The sequence below is a fragment of the Strix uralensis genome, chromosome 20, assembly GCF_047716275.1.
Source record: "Strix uralensis isolate ZFMK-TIS-50842 chromosome 20, bStrUra1, whole genome shotgun sequence".
Classification (NCBI taxonomy): Eukaryota; Metazoa; Chordata; class Aves; order Strigiformes; family Strigidae; genus Strix; species Strix uralensis.
Genome location: NC_133991.1, coordinates 11213323 through 11233485, shown reverse-complemented (window position 1 = coordinate 11233485; position 20163 = coordinate 11213323). Strand labels below are relative to the sequence as shown.

At 36.5% G+C, this 20163-nt stretch overlaps 1 protein-coding gene across 18 annotated transcripts in view; it reads left to right on the top strand.

The window, feature by feature from the left end:
* The window catches only part of BCAS3 (BCAS3 microtubule associated cell migration factor), a 372074-nt gene that overhangs the window by 34444 nt on the left and 317467 nt on the right, over positions 1-20163 (top strand). For all 18 annotated transcript variants that reach the window (XM_074890735.1, XM_074890738.1, XM_074890740.1 and 15 more), the window contains exon 8: positions 17712-17819. In XM_074890735.1, the coding sequence (XP_074746836.1) occupies positions 17712-17819 (108 nt within the window). The remainder of the gene's footprint in view (positions 1-17711; positions 17820-20163) is intronic.

Genomic DNA, 20163 nt, shown 5'->3' with positions numbered 1-20163 from the left:
CTGTCCTATCAACTGCCTTGCAAAGACTTCGTTCCGTTCTAGCGGATGAAAAACAAAAACATTGTCCTCTCTGGTTATTGTAGGAAAAATCAGTTTAGTCTTAACAGGTTGTGTGGTAGCTTTTAAGATTCTGAGACACCACCCCTGAATAAAGCAGTTTAAATTCCTTTTAGTGATGTTGGATTTGATTGTTATGTTATGGGCTAAAGATAGCAACGGTCTTCATCTTAAAAAGAGCTCTTCAGATCCCAGAATTTTTTCTTGTAACTTGTTTCTATAATTAATGTACTTCAACTATTTTTGCAATGTTGAAGTAATGTCTACTGGTAATTCTGTGAATTTTCTCACAGATTAAAATGCTAGGAGATGCAGATTTAATGGAATAAGGTAGTGTTTCATTTGTAAATACTGAGGGTAGGAAAGTTCTGGTGTTCTTCTGATATACCAAATGTTTGTCTGAGTGAACTATAGTAAGAAATAACCTTTGAACTATAATAAACTGTTAATCTTGGATCAAAACTGGAAGGAAGAAAATGAGTATTTAGGGTCAAACTTTGACCAGTTGGTGAGAACTATGGGTAGTTTTGACCTTCTAAAGCTTTGATTTATTAAGCTGTAAAAAGATAAACCTTTTCTCAGCGATCCTGGGGATAGCGTGGAGGTTTGGGAGAGCAAATTTCCGAGCTGAGGCATAGTTTCATTTTACTGCTGTTCCAACCCCCCGTGCGTGAAATGGTACGGGGAGGAGATGGAGGGAAGGAAGTAGCTGTTTGCTAAATGCACAGCCAGATAAAACCAGCTGGAGCACATACCTTCCTTGAGTAACTTGTCAAAAGAAGCACTACAGGGAAAAGATAATGCACAGCACCATTACAGGCAAAGCTGCTGGTTCCAGGGCCACTTTAAATTCCACTTTAAATTATTAAATACTGTAAACGCTATAAAGTTAATTAGAAGAGGAACAAACTCTACAAAGATAAATGTGTTTTCAATATGTTTCTCAGGGAGGGTACAGTAGAAACCAGTGAATGAGAGGAAATTTATTTCTGGCAGCACTCTAGACATGGAACTGTGGTTGAACTTTTTACCCTAATTACGTCCCCGCTAATGCCTGCAGCGGTCTGGAATCAAAGTGGCCCTTCAGGCCCTGGAAAGTCTCTGATGTGGCGAGCGTTTGTTGTGTGATGAGGGTTACTTAAGAAAAAACGGAATATTGTGACAGGATTTTTCAAAATTTCTCAGTTACCACCCACCTCACTTGTTGCCTACAAAAATAGAGTAATTGTTTGCATCTGTGTGTTTTTTTCTGTCTTAGAAATAACTGTTATAAATCAATGTGACATAGACCCAGAGAACAACTGAGGATTATATTTTCTTTTCGTATATGTTTGAGGGTTATTTCTGTGTTATATACTGTAAGAAGGATTTAAAGTACATTGCAAAATAGTTAGAAATTTCAGGATGATTTAAGTTCTCTTTTTCTGTGGATACTAATGCAGTCAGATACTGAGTTCTCAATCAATTCTAAGAAATGCTATTTAATATGTTTTTTCCTAAATAATAGCTGTCACTTCATCCTCGTAGTTGGAGCAGCTAATTGCAAACTGTATTAACTTAGAGCCCTCTGTATTGTTACACAATTGCTGCCACTTGAGTAATTCACTACAACTTGACAGTATTTGAGCTTTGCATTTGTTACTAAATGCCATTTTCTCTTTTGCAGTGGTCTCTCTGGAGTCCTTCTTGTCCTTTTTCTTTTCTTTCTTTCAATAATATTTAATGTGCAGAGGAAGCGTCAAAGGAGTTTAAGCTCAAGCATTCATGTATGGATTAGATTCTTTTAAATCTCTGAAGTATGGAAAAAGACAATTAAAACACAATAAGTGGAATCCATTAAAAAAACCCCTGATATAATTACTCTTTTTCTTATGACCTGTTTTTTGAAGTAGAATGAATATATTTTGGTAGCTTTAAAGTTTTAAGTTTACAAATAATTTAAAATGTATAACGCAGTAATTTTTTCTTCAGTAACACAAAATAGAGATTTCGAAGGCTCCTTCTTTGTGCAAAAGCTGTAAGGCATGCTCTTAAAAAAAATCTTGCTTAATCCCATCTTTAAATTCTGTTTAGGTAATATATTCAGAATATCACCTGAGGAGACCCATTATTACACTTTTGGATGGTTGCTCACAAACTTGTTTTTAAAATTAATTGTGATTTAAATTATTAATAGAATATTTGTACAGTATAATGATCTCATTTTACAGATGCCATATTAATAGCACTAAAAGTTGTAACCAGTTCTGCCTGCACAATTTGCAGGCCTGTATCTCCCATTTCAGCATCTGCTGTATTAGGTGACTGTCTCTGTGGTGAGAAGGCAGTATTTCCGTGTGCCTTTCCTTAGCAATTGTAATTCCTCCTGGAAATATCAGCCACATTTAACTATGAAATTCCTCCAAATTTTATGAAGAGTGGTGCAGTAAAGGAAGTGGCTATATCGGTGGCTTCGCTGAGAGAAAGGCTATAATGTAAGCTAATGCTCTTTTGGATGTTAAGCGATTCACATAGGATCTCAACCTTAAGGCCAGTTTAAAGAAAAGCAGGCTATTCATTTTGCTATTCACAGGACTCCTTCTTCAGAGTAACTATTTTCAGGTACTATTTCATAAGTTCAAACCAGCTTTCAATGAGTTCAGTTACAGTGAAAATTCTGCAAGTCTGTAAAACATGGTCTGTTATGTCAAGTCATAAAGTAAATTGAGTAAGACATAAGAACGTGTAATTAATGGGCACTTGTGAAAATTTTGGCCTACCTGATGTGACCAGAACCTCATAGAGGCTTTGCTGTTCACGGCACTTTTCAAGTGCTTTAACCATAAGATCTAAGCTTATCTCTGCTCAACTTCAGTCATATGCACTCTAAAACCTTCTAATTCTTTCTTGGAAGTGAGATTGTTTTCAAGCTTCTCAAAAATTGTAATTTGAGCCATATACTAGCATATAAACAACTAAGGTGTAGAAGACACATAAGCAACTGAAAGATGTCTTATAATGATTGCTGTTATGCCATTTGAGGCAGAGGCTACTTACTACAGAGGTGATGAAGTGTTGCACAATCCCAGTAGTTTCTGCTGATGTTGTTAATAACACCAATGGCAAACCTATTTTAGATAAAACAGGCTGGTACAAGGTTTCGTGTTCAATGTTGAATCCAAAAAGTGGTTTTGCACGGGGGTTGGGATGGCAGGCGGGCAGGCGTGGAGCTGCTTGCTTAATTTGGCCTTTGGTGGTGGTGATTACATGTGAGATAAGAAGATGCCAATAGGCCTGTCAGAGCCATGAATCATAAGGTAAGGCACAGAAAAGAGAAAATAAATCTGAAATCTAAAGAAATTTCCTACAAGAATCAACAGGATAAAATATTTGGTCCTTCATAATAGTTTTGCCAAGTTAACAGTTGCAGGTAAAGACACCTTTTAAATATTGATTATTGAGTATTCCTCGGCACAGAAGCTGGGACCTTTAACATACACAGATTGCAGAGGAACGTGACACTCACAGTAGCTGAGCAAAGATTTGGTCTGTGTTTTTGAAGCAGCTTTGTAGTGCACTTCAGAAGGAGTTCTGTTGACTCTCAGATTGCTTTTGGCTTTTGGTAGCTTGTTAAATGTAACAAATAATGCCTCATATATACAGTTAATGTACATATGCTGCAGTAATCAACTGCTATCTATATTATGCTATCTTCTGATATGCCATTGATCAGAAAGTACTGTCAATAAAAACCACCTCAGAATAAAGCCAAAAAAGTTTGGTATTGATTTGGAGTTTATACATATTGGTCTAGGGCTAGCTGTGGCTGTAAGTGGCTCCACAAAACGCTGTTTGGGTTCTACACGTGCTTGGTGAAATTTGGCTGGAGCTGAGATATTGCAGCATCAACTTGCTGTCAGTGTTGCGCTCCCAAAAACCTGATATTTTTCTATTAAGCTGTGACATGTGACTGTCTTTTGATATGCAAAAAGTTTCTACATTTTTTTATTTTGGTCCATCTTGTGTGATCTTGAAGATCAGTCTAGCATTTGTTACAATACAAATTACATGCATTTATTTCAGTGGTGAATTCTGCTTTATGTGACAGAAAGAAGGAGGACAAGACAACTCTTAAATTTATTTCATTCTGTATTTTTTGAGGAAACACATTACCAGATTGTAAGCTTAATGAGTTGATCATAGAAATGTTAACCTTTGACAGAGGTATGACAAATGCAGTTGTATTCTACTCAGAAGTTAATCTTTGCTTCTGCTCTCCAAGATTTGCAGAAATTTTTCCAGTTAAGCATATGTTCACAGAATGATTAAGGACAACCAGTGCAGGTTCGTAACTTTTATACAAAAGGACAGTTTGGTTACGCACAAGAATAAAATCTAGTCCAGAATATACCAGAAAAAATGCTTCTGATCTGGAAAGTGGAGCTCCAGATGTACTTTTCCTCAGTGATAGTATGGTCAAGTAAGCCTTGTAGATAAACAAATCTCTTGAGATGCCGCTAATCTTCCTATATTAACTAACTGGAAATATGATGGGACAGCTATGTTTTGTAACATGTGGTATGTCTCAGTGAAGTGGAAAGTGTGTCACACTCTAGTCTCTCTGCAAAAGCATGCCACAGCTGAAAAGCCAGCTTGTGCTATATTTTACACTTCAGCGACAGGCATGCCACATGCCGTGGGATGAAGCAGTGTGATACAACATGCTGTGGTACATAAAGGTAGGTTGCAGGCTGTTGTATGGCTTTCTTTAGCTTCATGTATTTCGAAATTTAAAACAAAAACCCAACAAATCTAGCAAGTCTCTTCTGATGGTGAGGATGAGTAACATTGTTATGGGCAGAAAACAGTAACACAAACATGTTACGTACTGCTGGTAATGCAGAACGTGGGAAGAGCCATCTGCTGCCAAAGCTGAAGAGTAATTTGGAGGTTGCTAAGCATTTTGATATTTTTAAGGATTCCCCTTCCCTTTTACTTTTCGCTTTGAACTGATGCTTCTGTTCTTGTAGTATCTGTTACGGTAATACCAATATGTGGATAAAACCTAGTCTTAAATTTTCCTTTTCTTGTTGATGTATGACACAGTCTGACACCTTGACTACAGATAGGAAGCAAAGGAGCTATTGATTTAATTGCACAAAAGTGAACATAATTGTTGTCGAATGTACTCAGAACTGAAAAAATCCGTGACCTCCATTGGTTCAAAACATCTGTTCCAGGATTCTCAAGAAAATCTGTATTTTCAGATTCTTCCCTCATACAGCCCCAAGAGTGGAAACAACTTTTCATTCTATGTTCAGTCAGGGGTTTTGCCTGTTGTATGAACTGTGCTGTGTGATTGAGAGTAACCCCATTGTATCAGCAATGGCATCTGAATGTTCGCCCAAAGTTGCAGATGATGATAATGTGTATAACTGGTGAATTTACCTGTATTGCCCATTAGCAGGTTGGCTTTTTACTACATCGAAATTAATGTTTTGATCTTCATTTATTTAGTGTAGAGCTCTCTCAGTGACTGGATCTTTTCCTGCATAATGGGCATTTTGCTGCATCTTTTCTGCTGACAGAGCTGTGCTAAACTTTAGGAACTAGGCGGATTTTTGTTGTGGAGGCTGCAGCGGAGGAGTCTGTTTCTGTCAGTGTCCAGCTACTCACAAGTTTAGTCTTTGATGATGTTCAAACCCTATAGTGGAAATAGCTTGTCTTCACCCATGGTTAAATATGAGTCCATACAGGAAGGGATGGCAGGAATCCGTGTATCTGTATTTTTATTCGTTGTACAAGAAAAACATCATAAAGTTACATGAGTAAATAGCCTGAAAATGCTTGAACGTGAACTTCAGAGTAATGGGTACTCAGTTCAGATAACTGTATTGTATCACCTATAAACACTTGATACACTTTATATTTTTTGATGAGAGGATTAATGCTCTTTGTCTACAGAAACATGTCTTAAACATAATTATACCTGTTTTGATCTTTCAGTTTTAAGTAAAATGTTAGGAACAATTAATTAATCTTTATACTAGTTTGGGTCTTTAAATGAATGTGCAAAGCATATTTATAGAGTGGTAGATCTCCCTGCAGCCATCAGTCTGTTTTTAATGTTTTCTTCATTTGTTTGAAAAAAAAACCCAACCCAAAACAACCAAAAAAAACCAACTTTAAGTATCTTTTATGTAGACACCCATTTTATATTAAAACTTTGTTCCTATCTCTCTCTTTTCCCACATTTATCTCTTAGTAGTGTAAATTTAGGTGTATTGCACTTTTAGATTAAACTCAGAACGGTTTAAAATTTGGTATATGCTTCCTATTTTATTTTAGAAGCTTATTTCTTTGGTGATAATTTTTATGTATTCTGATCTCTTTAAAGAAACAGATGCAGTGTATTATGCTATTAGCGGAGTAGCATGTAGGAAAGCTATATTAATTTCCAGATGAATTTGCTGATAATAGATTTTTTTTGTTTTTTTCTATTCTCATATGTGATCATTTTGTACTTCTCAACAAGATGTAACATTCTTAAATATTTTTAAGGGAAAACTTTCTCTATATTGCTTGTAAGTAAGGACTTCTTTTGACACCTTTTAAAAAGAAACAGCAACATCTGGAACTCTACAGTTCAACATAATGGCCGATTTGGCCCATAGTACCTTGCTCTGAGCATTTGAAATGTGTCTATTCTCAGATGTAAACTTTAAAAATGGGCTGGCAACTGTTTTTCACAGGCATGAGACTTCTGTATTGTCTGCTAAAGTTACGATGTCCCGCCTGGTGATGAGTCAGTATTAAATACTGCATTCCAACATCTTGCTGCATTATTAATGCAACGCAGTCCCCCCCCTTTTTTGTTTTTCCCCCTACCACCTATGTTCTTCCTCTAGTGCTTTTTGAGTAGTAAAGCTTTTGAATTAGGACTTTTTTGCTGTGTGTTTTTGTGAAGTGTCTTGTATGTTCATGGCACTGTGATAAATGCTATCGCTGGTGCGTGTGTGTAGTATGTCCATTATGCTCCATTGTTGGGGCGAGTGGATGCACTTGATCTCCTGGAGGGCAGTGCTGGCCTTCCCCTTACAAGCAGCACTTGACAGCTGATTCATGGGCTGGTAATTAGACCAGCTTCACAGGAGTCTGTATAGCCAACACTCTCCACAGCAAATATCCCCCTGTGAACTGATAAATAAGGATAAAACAGTGGGGAAGAAGCCAGCTTAGAAGCCAACAGAACATAGGGTGTTTTGGTTTGGTTTTTTTTTTTTTTTTTTTTAAATTAAAAAACGGATCTGATGGAAGAAACTGAGGCTTGTAGTCTTTTGTAATAGAACAGAGACTGAAATATGTGTAGACAGAGAACAACTTATTTTTTCTCTTCAAAATCAGTGAATTCCCAATATGAAGTTAATTCGTTCCCTTACGTAGCCCCCTATGGAGAATATAGCAATTCCCTGGCATGAAACTGTCTTTTTATTAAAAGTTCTTAAATCTCAACCACAGGTACGCTGTTGCGAATGTTTTCCTAAAGGTATGTATTTTTTACCATAGCTCTTTAATTAAATTGAGAAAAAGTTAATAGATTATAAAAATAGATGTGATTTCCCTTGTAAAGGACAACATGTGCAGGACTGGGTAGAACATTTAAAACCACTTATGAATGGTAACATATACAGGAGGATAGACATGAAGAATAAGGCAAAGAATTTACTTGCTTTAGAATAAGCTTATTTTAATGTGTATTATCATTGAGTATTCTTTGAACAGTGTTACAAAGCTTGTAATCATATGGCAATGTAATTTATTTAGTTACAAGTTTTGCCTTTTAATGAAGTTTAGCTTCTTTAAGAATCACTTCTGCTAAAGACAAAATGGACATAACTTTGGCTTAAATAAATACAACATAACAGGGTTGCTTAACACATTTCTCTTCTATAATTTATAGAAATAATTTATACCTGGGCAGCTAGTTGTGATGATACAGGTTTACCTGTAAGCGGGAGAGGTTTATACAGTACCACACCGTGCAGTAAAAGAGAGTTATTTTCACCTGAGGATGGGGATTTATGTCACTGCAGAGACAGACAAACAAGATACTGATGGTTTTCCTGCCGTGCTTTACAACCTTCAGGACCAGCAGACCACTGTCAAGCCTCAGGTTCTCTCACAGACCGCGACCTGAGTTATGCACGGAGACAGGAACCAGTCCTTCCTGAGTCGGTCCTGGCTCGCTTTAACAGTTAGACTCTACAGTGCGAAGAAATGCCTTGCTTATGAAATTACAGAGACAAAATACTGCTAACCTTGAAATCAAAAAAGTAGAAGGAGAAATGATTAACACAGTTGTTAAACATTAGCATTGGTAAGATGTCGGGATCAACGCTTTAGGTACTGTTTTGATCTTTTTCAAGATTTTCATCAAAAGACTTTGAAAGGAGCGGTACTTCTATTCCCAGTTCTTTGCATCTTTGTTCTGCCTACCTGATATAATGTTGCACAGGAGCTGATGTATGTTAGTTCACCTTTATCTATTTTCTCTGCTCAGAAAATTAGTGGTTAACCTGCGTATTGTACACACAGATGGCTATACTGCGTTGTGTCTAGTGGTCATTTTGGCACAATCACACAAGTCCCATCTTTTTTCTTTCCACACACAAGCAAACAATGTGGTTTTCTTTTGGTATGTCTTTTCTTGGTATTCAGGCTGAGACTTGTAGTTTTCCTGTAACAAAATGGTTTCTGCAGACTTGACTTTCTGAAAATATTTTTGTTACATACCTGTGAGACTATGAAGGTGCTGAGGTAAGAGGATAAGATGGAACTTTTTTACTAGACCGATATATTTGATCAGAATATTTGAGGAAGATGCAAGAGTGAAGTTTGTATCTCTTGGTATTTAACACAAATATTTTAGTGTTGTATTGAATAATTTCCTCTTGTATTTAAAGGATTAGATGTAGTAACATGTGTCTAAGATCAGTACAGGTTTTTCTTATTTAGAAATAAGTGCTTCCATACTTTTTGCAATTTGTGGTACACTTAAAATGTCTCTGCTGCTTTGTGTTTCACTTCTACACACGCATTTTTGGGAAGTGTCACTTTCTTAGAAATCTTACTCAGCTTTTCCTGATTTTGAATGAATCTGTTAAGTACCATGAATGAAAGTAAGAAAATTACTTACAGAGTTGGGTTTTCAAGCTTTTATTGTGAAAAGCTGGGATGCAGAGAGCCAGGGAGTTTCAGAGGACTAGATGGTGAAAGTCTTCATGAAAGCTTTTTCTGCAAAGGTGTTTAAGGAATAAACAATGCAGTCCTTGAAATGATTTTTTTTTAAGTTTTCATTCTGGTGTGCATCCTTCAGAAAGATGAGAATACTGCAATACTGAAGGGAGCTCAGAGGAGGACTACAAATAGGTGCTAGAGCTGGAAAACAAACCTTTAAGGCAATTTAAGGCTTAAAAGTCTTTTTCACTTCAGTGCAGATTAGTTAGTGACTGGATTGCTTTGAGTGGTTACTGACTTATGCAAAAGATAACTGAATGCATGAGCTTTTTTTGTGTTCTTGACAGAGACATAAAAGCTGAAAAGCAGAATATGTACAAATTCTTTCTTGCAATGAAAAGTAGTTTCATAAAAATAAAATTATCTGAATGTTGGAAAAATTCACCATAAAAATAGAGGACTCATTGTTGCTTGAAGTATTTTAAGACCAGATTAGGTTGCTTGGTAAAAAATAATTTCTTTGAGCTTCTGGGACATTCTGTGCATGGCCTGGAAAGAGAAGATGGATGATCCTTCTAGTATTGAAATCTGTTAATCTGAGCAAACCTTCTTCAGGAGCCTTGAGGAGAACAGAATTGCCTTTGTGGTCTCAGCATGCTAATAATATTAGTACAAAGATCATAATCAAATCTCAAACTTCATCTTTCCAGTGTAAAGGTTGAGGAAGGAATTTTTCCAATATACAATTAATTAACTCTGTACTGGTTTGGTTTTGCTTTTCTTCCCCTTCTCTGAAGCATCAGAGTGGCCACAGCTAGAACAGGTTACTGGATAATCTTAACCACTGCACTGCTATTTAGAAACTTCCACTTGTGTCACTGTCAGGGTCCTCCTCATTCCTGTATGGAAATAGCTTTTTCTTTACTTACTGTTAGATCTGATGCTTTATAGAGTAGTAATTTTTAAAAAAATCTTGCTGGAGTAGCTTGCTGTACAGATCATTTGGGCATACCTTGTCCGGCCAGTTCCTTGGACTTGCTGTCACTTTTCTCTCTCCTGGTTTCTGGCTGTGAGATGCTGCCCAGTGCCGGGCTGAGCTGCTTTTAAAGCATTTGAGCTAGGTGTAAGAATAGATATGTAGGTGAAACTTAATGGCCTGCATTAGACCAGAAATCTAGGTGATGTAATGGTCCCTTCTGACAGGACGATGAAATAAGCTGTCTTTTGTAAAGTACATTTTGAAGCTATATTCCATTTAAGGCACGCGACAACTTTAATATTTACAGAAACATCTAGGGGTTTTTTTATTTTTTAAAAAAATCCCACAGGTTGTTAAATCTGTGCCTAGTAAGAGATGATTGTGCCATTAGTTTATTTGAGTATGATCTCAGTATATAAGTTTTAATATTTTTACCTCTTCCTAAAGGCACTTCTTAAAGTAATTAAAACTAAGGCTGTTTCCTATGTTGGGTCTGCTGGCCTTGAAAAAAAGATTATTGCAAATTGCATACAAACAAATAAAGCATCTCAAGAGGAATACAGTAGAAAAGTGAGGAGAGGTACCAGTGCGACCATAGTAGAATGAAAAAGTAAGTCTGGGAACATACAGTGTAGTAACATATGTACGCTAATGGTTACATTTTTTAGAAACAGTGAAAGGTTATGTTTTTGAAAACTAAATTGTACTTCAGAATAGACTAATAAAACCCGTCACCTGGCCTCGTTTTGAAACATGAAATGAAAACAGAGCTTTTTTTTCTTGTGAAAAAAACCTTTAAAGATAACAGACAAATCGTGACAGAATAATTGTCTGCTTGTTTTTTAATTCATCATTTTGATTTTATGTAAACTAATGGTAACTATATGACTACATGATAAAAGTCAAATTGCTTTTGGCTGGAAGTACATGACCCGCTGTCTGAAGCTGGTTTATTGACAGGTGTTAAATTTACTGATCTGCAAAACGTGTGCTAGAAGGCTTGAAGCTTCTTAGGTTTAAATATTGTTAGCCTTTCCCAGGGAATGTAACTCCCATTTGTGGATTTGTCACTTTTTTCTATCAGTGGGTACTCATGTGCGTAAGGAAAGTAAGGTTTGGCCTCCAAGGTATGGAAGTAGCACTTTCTAGCTGCTAGGAAGCAGCGTTCTCTAGCTGCTGCAGTAACAAATACCGTTTTAGGCTTTAATAAAATAAATCAGTCCGCTATATTTAGCAAGACATTTTCTGTAATTTTTTGTTACATCTGGGTTTTTTGTATCTAGCTTCGGAAGGGAATGGACACTGTTCTGCTGAGGTCAGAGATTATATTAGGCTGCTCCTGTATGCTGCCCAGTAACTCCTACAGTTTCACAGCCCAAGGGCATCAAATCCGAATATGGATTTGTTGAATGTTGTTTAAATAACTTGCCAGGTAATACTGGAAGTATCAAAACTGGAATAATGATTAAATGAAAGTTAGATCAAGTATGCTGATGTGTGGAAGTTTTTTTAGGCTTTTTTTCATTATAGAAAACTCTTTATGTTGCCCTGCACATTAAGAAGGTCAATACATGATGGAAGAAGAAATCTTTTATAATTTCCACACTAAAAGAAAAAAAGAGAACAAAAGGGATCATTACTTCTGAAAAACCTGCTGCTAATATGTGCAATATTTGTCCTGAGTAAATAGAGAAAGAAACTGCCACGAAAGGGTACAGAACAAGGCAGATGTAATGTAATTCTTCATGTAATTAGAGAAGGATGGAGCTCATTGTAATGCAGTTTCAGCAGGCGAGAGGGACATGCAGCATACTGCCGAGTGGCACCTCAGACGAGGATCAATTTATACATAACAGCTGGAAATAAGCATTGCCCTTGTTCCGCCACGTGAAGTAAAGTTACCAAAAGGAGTCTCTGGGTAGAGAATGCTGTAGGGCTTGTCCGCAGACGGTTACGTCGTCTTTGCTAAAGGACGTCAGGGCATAACAACTGAATCAACAGATGCTGAACTTAACTAATCTTTAGAACAGCTCTTTGTGACAAGCTTTGATAGGCTATTTCTAATACTGACATTGCTTAGAATCCCTGTAGTGTTGTGTTCTTGAGAAGTGATAGTTTCTTCTATATTTCTTAGATCAGTCTATGTAACCTCTTCACGGGATCCCATAATTTGTTACAATTTCACCTCTTCCTAAAGTTTTCATTCATTGTGTCATTTTAATACGTTGACACATTGGTTGTTAATAGTAATTAATTGACTGTTTCCCAAAATAAATTTGCAGAGCCTGTATAAAAGAGTATAGGTGATAGAAAATATTTTTACTGTAACTATGACCTGTATTACCGTACACTTTCCCTTAAGGAAGGTCATACCTATTATTTTAGCTATTTTCTTGCTATCTAATAATCTGTTATGATGCCATAACTTCTGTCATTGTTCCCAAGTGACATCGTGGTGTATCTCACCACGCTTAACGTTGTATACATGTAGAGCAAAAGTAGGTGGATGGAGATGCTTCCCTTGATCTCTTTTTTCTAAAGATTCTAGCTCTGTCTTTTATGAAGGTAGTATAAAATACACGATGATGCACTATGTTGGCCAAACAGCTTCCATCCTGACGTGATTTTTTTAAATGCCACAATTAACTGGAAAATGCCTTACATAAAGAATGCCTTACAAAGACCTGGTGGGCAGCTTTTTCAGCAAAAGCTCTATTTCAATTTTATGCCTCTCAAACATTATTTTTTTTTTTTTTTCCTTCTGGGCTCATGAGTCCATTCTGTAATTGATGTTCAATCTCCCTTTGAGTGGGGTGTTGTTCATCCCGTGGCAGAGTGGGGAGAGGCAGCAGGGAGGAAAATAAACACTTGTGAGCAGGCAGAGTAAAAATCTTTATAGGCACAGAAAATTTTGGCCTCGTGTTGTTTCCATCAGTCTTCTCCTTTTTTAATATATAAAAAGTGTGTGTGTTTTGTACAGTATATTTGTCTCTGTGTGCAAACATTTTACACAGAGCTTTTATAAACTCTGTGACTCATAGCTAGCAAATCTGTGAAGAGGTGATAGTTATGTCGTGATGCATAAGCACAGATGTAGTCAAGTGCCAGCTGTACAAGGCATCTGTTATTTTTCTTCTATTCCTGCGCTGCAACAGTCAAATAGAAGAAGATACAAGAAACTGAGTGGATTTGTATGTTTATTAATACCAACATTTTGAAGTTGTTGGTGAATTGGTGTCCATTACTTTTAAAGAAGTTGATATCTCTGCACTGAGCAGCTATTTTAACAATCGGGATACATAATGAAAATTTGTCAGTCTGTGGGAGTAATTTGCAAGAATTTTATTTGTGACAGAGTTAATGTTATTACCAGACTACAAAACCCAGTGTTTTCACACTCCTATCTTAATCTCTCCCCTTTACATAATCATTACTGGTACACTTGAAATGTGATCAGAGCCCTTCTCATCAATGAGACATACATGAACCTGCAGTCCTTCAGTTTATCAGAAGAAAAGCTGCTTAGCCAGAAGTCTCTTTGCTTTATTTTCTCCTTAAACAAGGCTAGGATAGGTCATCTACTAATGTATTTCAGGCATATTTACCTACCATGTCTATATGATCCTTTGATGATATGAATATTCAGGACTATTCCTGAAATAGAGCAAGATGCAGTAATTCTGGTTTCTTACAATTCTAAGGTTTCGAGAACTTCCGATTGCCGAGAGATGCTTTTGCAAGTTTGTGGGGCTCTGTCTTGCAATCTGTGGTGGTTTTGGTGGTGTTCTGTGGTAGATTGGATACTTCTGGTTTTGTAGCTGAAATTTAAATATATTGATTACACTAAACGTTATTTTTCATTCTCCTAGGTGGTGTCATTTTTAATATTTGATTGTGTATTTGTTTGGTAATTTAGTGAAGAAAATTGCTAAGAACAAAGCATTTTGCCTAAGTAAATTTTTCTAGAGATCCTGCAAAGGACTCCAGGCTGTTTATCAATAATGATGTTTTGTCTTACTGAATCCAGCAATTTTTTTGTATATTTAAATGGGGCATTTTGCTTAGTGTAAATCTTCCTGCTATGTGGTAACATAGCAGAATAATGAAATAACGTAGGTCATGTGAATGTTACAGAAGAAGGGAAACACATTCGTCCTCTGCTTTTGATGTTGGCAGGTTTGGGTTCAAATTCTTCTTAAATGAGTTAAAAGGAGTTGAGATGTCTACCTTTTAAAAGCTGTATCCAGGACTCAGTCTAGATTTGTGACTTTAAGAATGTAAAGGGAACACTGTAATTAAGTCTGACTTCCTCTGCAACGTGGGCCATAGAAATCCCTGAATTCCCTGTTTCAAGAAAAATGGGAATTAGGAGTAGTTCAGTGGAGGTCACAAAGTGTCAGAAAAAGCTGCGTCGTGCTGCCACTCTGGTGGCAAGCCACTTCTAGCTTTTGCAGCCTTATTGCACATCTTTTATTGCTCAGTTCGTGTGCTTCTACTTCCTTTCTTACTTCCAAGCTTGTCAGACCTTTCACTGAGCCCTTTCGGTGAACTAACCTGGGGGGAGAATTCCCTCTTCAGGAGAAATCAAGGACAAAGTGTTATTTTTCTGTTGATTTAATACACTAAAATGGGTCAATATAGAATCCATTGCGTATCAGAGGCCAGGTAGGGGAAGTACACAGAACCACTAAGCCTGAACTTTTCACATCACTGAAATGGAGGAGGGAAGGACAGCTCTTATTACTGCTTGTGAGTAGTGTGGGCTAATCAAGATACTCTTATTATTTTTTGAGTGCTGTGGCAGAGAAATGAATCCTTAGATCTGTGTCTGTAATCCTCATTCTCCTGTTCTAGAAGAATTGATCTTGCTGCCAGCTGAGGAGATATAAAGGAGGGTAAAGGAAGACCATTCAGAAGGCTCATATTTGAAGAATGGTTGAGAAATAATGTTGTTGGAAAAGAAATTAAATTTTGCAGTGTTGGAGAATCCTTGCTGTATGGAGTTTTGTTGAACAATGAAATTGAAATCCTTGATTTTTTTTTTTTTTTTTTTTCCTCCAGCAAGTTGAAACCATGTTATTGAGTTGTTACTGAGGTCTGATCGGAAAAGAACATGACATTATGGATCTCAGCATTGTGTCATTACTCGTTTAGGTACACAGCTGTCAGAGTAGAATTTATAAATTTAAATTATGCTAATTTAATGAATGTTGTCTCTAATGAATTGAGAATGCTCAGTCACAAATGAGGTTCATAATAGGCCATTAATTTGAACAGGGAGAGGAACTAAAATAACCAGAAGGAAATGGTAGAGAGAGAAATCTTTTCTAGCGATGGAGACTTTTTTTTACCTTTCCACCTTTGAAAAGATTGCCAAGGAAAGAGCAAGTGTTTGTGCTTCCATCCTTTTGTGTCATAGTTGGTGGATAAAGCACTTAGGCAAAAAATGGGACTTTTCCAGGAAAACATTGTTGGCTATCTGAAGACTCGTGATAATGCTGAGTGTCTGTGCTGCCAGGAACACAAGCATGGTGGAACGAGAAAGGACTGCGAGTGCGACTTTTTCTGGCTGTTGCCATTTGATTCTGTTGATTAGGTCCTAGGAGCATCCTCAAATGTATTTGACCTTGTCTTTGTATTTACTTCAAAAAACAATAAACATGCTTATTATTTTTTGATCGTGGATTGCAGTGTACCATGAAATTAAAAGAAAGATAACATTTGGAAAGGCTTCTGAATTGGAGCTATGTAGAATATCAGAGTATTTCTGATCTAGTCCATAATATAATATAATAATACTACTTGATTAGTAGCACTTGAGCTCAAGTTATTCGATTTTAGCCATTGTGGTTTAAATAAGTATTGGTAGAATGGTCTTACGTGATCAGTCAAAAGAAAGGTATGACATAGTAATAATTATTCATTTGAGTGGCAGGATTATTACCCATAATTTTGTTGGTGCAATATGTATTAAAGGTACATACTCTAGAGTTGTAGTCATGTAGTTAGTTATATGTCAAGTCAAAATGGAACTGTTCAACACAGGCTTATATGGAAATAGTAATCGGCATCAATTATGTTAATATAATTTCAGCTATATCGTTGATTTTTGTTTTGAAATAAGAATCTGTGTACCCTTCTGTCAAAATAATGATTTCCTGGAGGTAATAAATGTACTTAAAACAAGAAAAAGTTTATACATAGACCTTGCTGTGGTTTTCTGTGTTTTCTAGCAGCAATGAGCTTCTAATGTAAAGTAACTCGACTTGAGTCTCACTGTGTTAAAAGTGTTTTTGAAGTGCCTTTGAAGTGCTTAAAAGTAATAAATAGCACCCTCTAGTTATTAGCCTAGGTATGTGCCTAGAAAAATGTATATTTTGGGAAGAAGTTCAGTAGGCAAAATGTCAAAATATATTTTTTCTATTATTCTTTGACAGTTGTCTTTCTGTGCACGTATTGTATATTGTTTCTCTGCTGCATATTTACTGTATGTACTGTTTTATTGTCTTGAGGCATTTGAGGTAAACAGTTGGCATTTATACTCTAGTTCTCCAGAATATTCTCGAGCAGCTTGAGCAGATCCAAAAGACAAGCAAGTGTTGTGTCAGGAATTGTGTTAAACTCTGTAAAATAAAACAGATACGGGCAAGGGGAAACACCCTCTTTTACCAATACTTAGTATATGTTTGTACAGCTGGCGATTTGTGCTCCTTCATATTCATTGACCTAGAAGTAGCCAACATTTTAATGCGTTCTTGGAGGGGAAAAAAGGTGTTATGGAAAAGAACTGCCACATCAAAGCCTCTCCTCAGCTTGTAAAATGGTTTCCACCACTACCTTCCTCAAGCCTATCGGAACACTCAGCACTTTCTCCCTCTCAAAAGAAAGCAAGCCTTTTTATTAAGGAATGGCCTTGGAGCTTTATTTATATTAAAATGATAAAAGTGACACAAAGCAGTTGAAAAGATCTATATAGTTCAAACAAAAGTCCATCAGAGATGTAATGTAAATTCTGTGTAATGTGTCTCTATCAAATCAAGTCATACGATTCAGCTGTTGCATAGAGGCAAGTAAGTACTCCCTTTAGGAAAGTGTTACTCTCTGGAATGTTTTTTAAATAACTAGAATGTGGTCTAAAACTTCATGCCTATCAAATGGCTTGTATTTTGCTGGTCAGATCTACTGTTCCAAAGTCTTATTTGTGACAAAGGAAACTAAGTGCTTGATAATTAGTTCCACGATACAGGTTCTTGACCATTGTGGATATCATAATTTAATTTTATTCATACCTTCCCTTAATGTAGAATGTTTATATTGACCTTTTCTTCTCCAGCATTCTGCTTAGATTGCTGGATTTTTCATTTAGCATGCTAAATAATATAGGGAGGCTGAAATAATTTAAAAGTAATTTTACAAAAAAATCTTTCTTTCCATTAAAATCTTTTTTCATTCATTTTAGCACAAGCCCACCTTACTGCTGTGTGGACCTTTATTCTTTGCGAACAGGAGAGATGGTCAAGTCCATACAGTTCAAAACTCCTATTTATGATCTGCATTGCAATAAAAGGTAAGGATGTTTGCTCTACATTCTTTCCATGTTAGGGCATGTAAAATTTCAGTAATGAATACAATTTCTGGTGTATGCGCTCCCTGACTTTATTGTCTTTCCTGTAAACATAGCTTTGACTCTTCATTTCTCAAGTAATATTTCCATTTGAATTCGACAATATGCTTCTCCAGTGGCTTTCATTTAAGAAGTTCAAACCATTTTGCATCTGAAATCATTTAAGCTTCTTCCAGTTTTGATGAGGGTGAGCAGGAACTGTTGGAATCCTCTATTATCCACCTACAGATGGAGAACTGGGATCACTGAGAGTTTAAACAGTATAGAACACTAAAGGGTTTATGTCTCTTTTCTTTGTGTTCCATTGTTCTGTCATATGTTGCCTTCTTGCACATACAAAAAATTCCTAGTGTGCAGTCTGTGGTTTACATGAAATAATGTTCCTGTGAGCCAAATAACAAAGCAGCATCTCTTAGGTGGGATAACATCATCTAATTTTTGAGGGAAAATGGCTTAGAAGGCTGAGCATCATAGAGTTCAAGTAGAATAGAATCTATAGTTTCCATAGAATCATGAGTTCAAATTTTTCTGAATTCACTTTAGACCTTTATCTCTTCAAGACACCCAAACTGAACACCCTTGTAGTTTACAGCATCTTTTTAAGAAAGAAGAGAAAATGCAGGATCCCTACACGAGGATCTTGATCCCTCAGCACTCCTGATGAGAGAATTTGATGCAGTGACTTTGACCAAAGTCCATGATTTTGCTGCTTGCTTTAATGCTTCCTTCCACCCAGCCATTCCTGTTACCAGTCACTGCGTGTCTCTAAGTACCCGATGGAAGTTGTGGAATGTGATTCCTGTGTGAGAGGTAGAGCGCTGAATGCAGAAGTTACTGCATTTCTTTGGCAATACGTATTTTCTTGCCACAATTGATGGTGGCATAATAACACAAATCATTAAGAACAAAACAAAACATCAGAGTGATATGTTTTATGTGCCTGTTTTGTATGGCAGTAGGTAGTATGCTTGTGTATGTGAAGACCACAGAAGAATATGAGCGTGTATCAAACTCATACAACTGAGGAAGGTTAGCAGTGTTGGAGATTGAATGGGGAAAAAAAAATATTTAAAAAAAATATATATATAAACCCCTCAACCAACTCTAGAAGCTGCAAAGGTTTTGTTTAAACAGACATGTGTCTACCATTGTACCATCAAAATCTGAACAGTAATGACTACACTAGGTCAAGTAGAAGTTACAGAGGAGAAGTGGCACAACTGAAAAAATACCTTTAATACCACAACTAATCTAATAATGAGGAGATATTTTGGTGGTGTGAATATTTAAAGTAGTAAAGGATGGTCGTTTTTGTTATCCCCATCAATCTGTTTACTGTAGGATGTGGGTATGCTTGTTATATCGAAAACAAGTTTCACTGAAGTGATTGAGTTGGTGAGAGTTATGTGCCCTGAATAGGTCACTGTTCCTTTAAAAGCTGTCCGAAGGAGTTCAGTACTTATCTGTGCAACTGTCCCTTGAAAAATTTAAAGTTCCCTTGTGTGCAGTGTGATGATAGTAAATCTTTCCAGTCTGGCCTCCTAGCAGAAGAAAAATCCAATTGTAAAAACAGTCAAAAGGCAAATCATCATTCAAAGTTTCTCCCAACTAAAAAGTCTTTCCAGGTGCTAATGTTTCTTTTCCTAAGTGGTAAAAGTGGAAAAGCTACTTCAAAGCTGTGTGGCTGTATCCAGGGTAGCTGCTTCTCTGGAACGTATCAGATTTTGTTATTATCCGAGGAAAGCTCGCTATTTCAGATTGAAAATGCATTAAATGTGACCAAGCGCAGTGCTAATGGTGCGTTAACTGTACTATAGCCTAATGGAGTTCAAAATTTGAATTTAAAATAAAACTTGAGTTGCAGAAGAAGGGAAAACTGTTTATTATTTATGTATTTATACTCTAGAATCATCCATCTGGTAGGTTTCATTTATGCAGAAAGACTGTACATCTTCAAAGAGTAGAAACCAAAAGTCTACAGGATTGGGATATATGACAATCAAATATACATAGGTTCTCTAAGTATGCATTACACTTGCACATGCATTCAAAGTCCTTCCATCATTCATTGGTTAACTTTCTTTTAGGCCTTGGGGAAGAAGTTAGAATTTATACATTTTCTTTTGGTTTTGTCTCCTGTAGTTTAAGCAATTGGAAGATACGTTGCTTGACTAAAACTACTATTTTGTTCCAAACTAATATTCATTTATATATGCAGAGTTTATGACTTCTAAAAACTGAGATTTATAAATCCGAAGGGGGTGGGGAATCATCTTTTTCACAATGA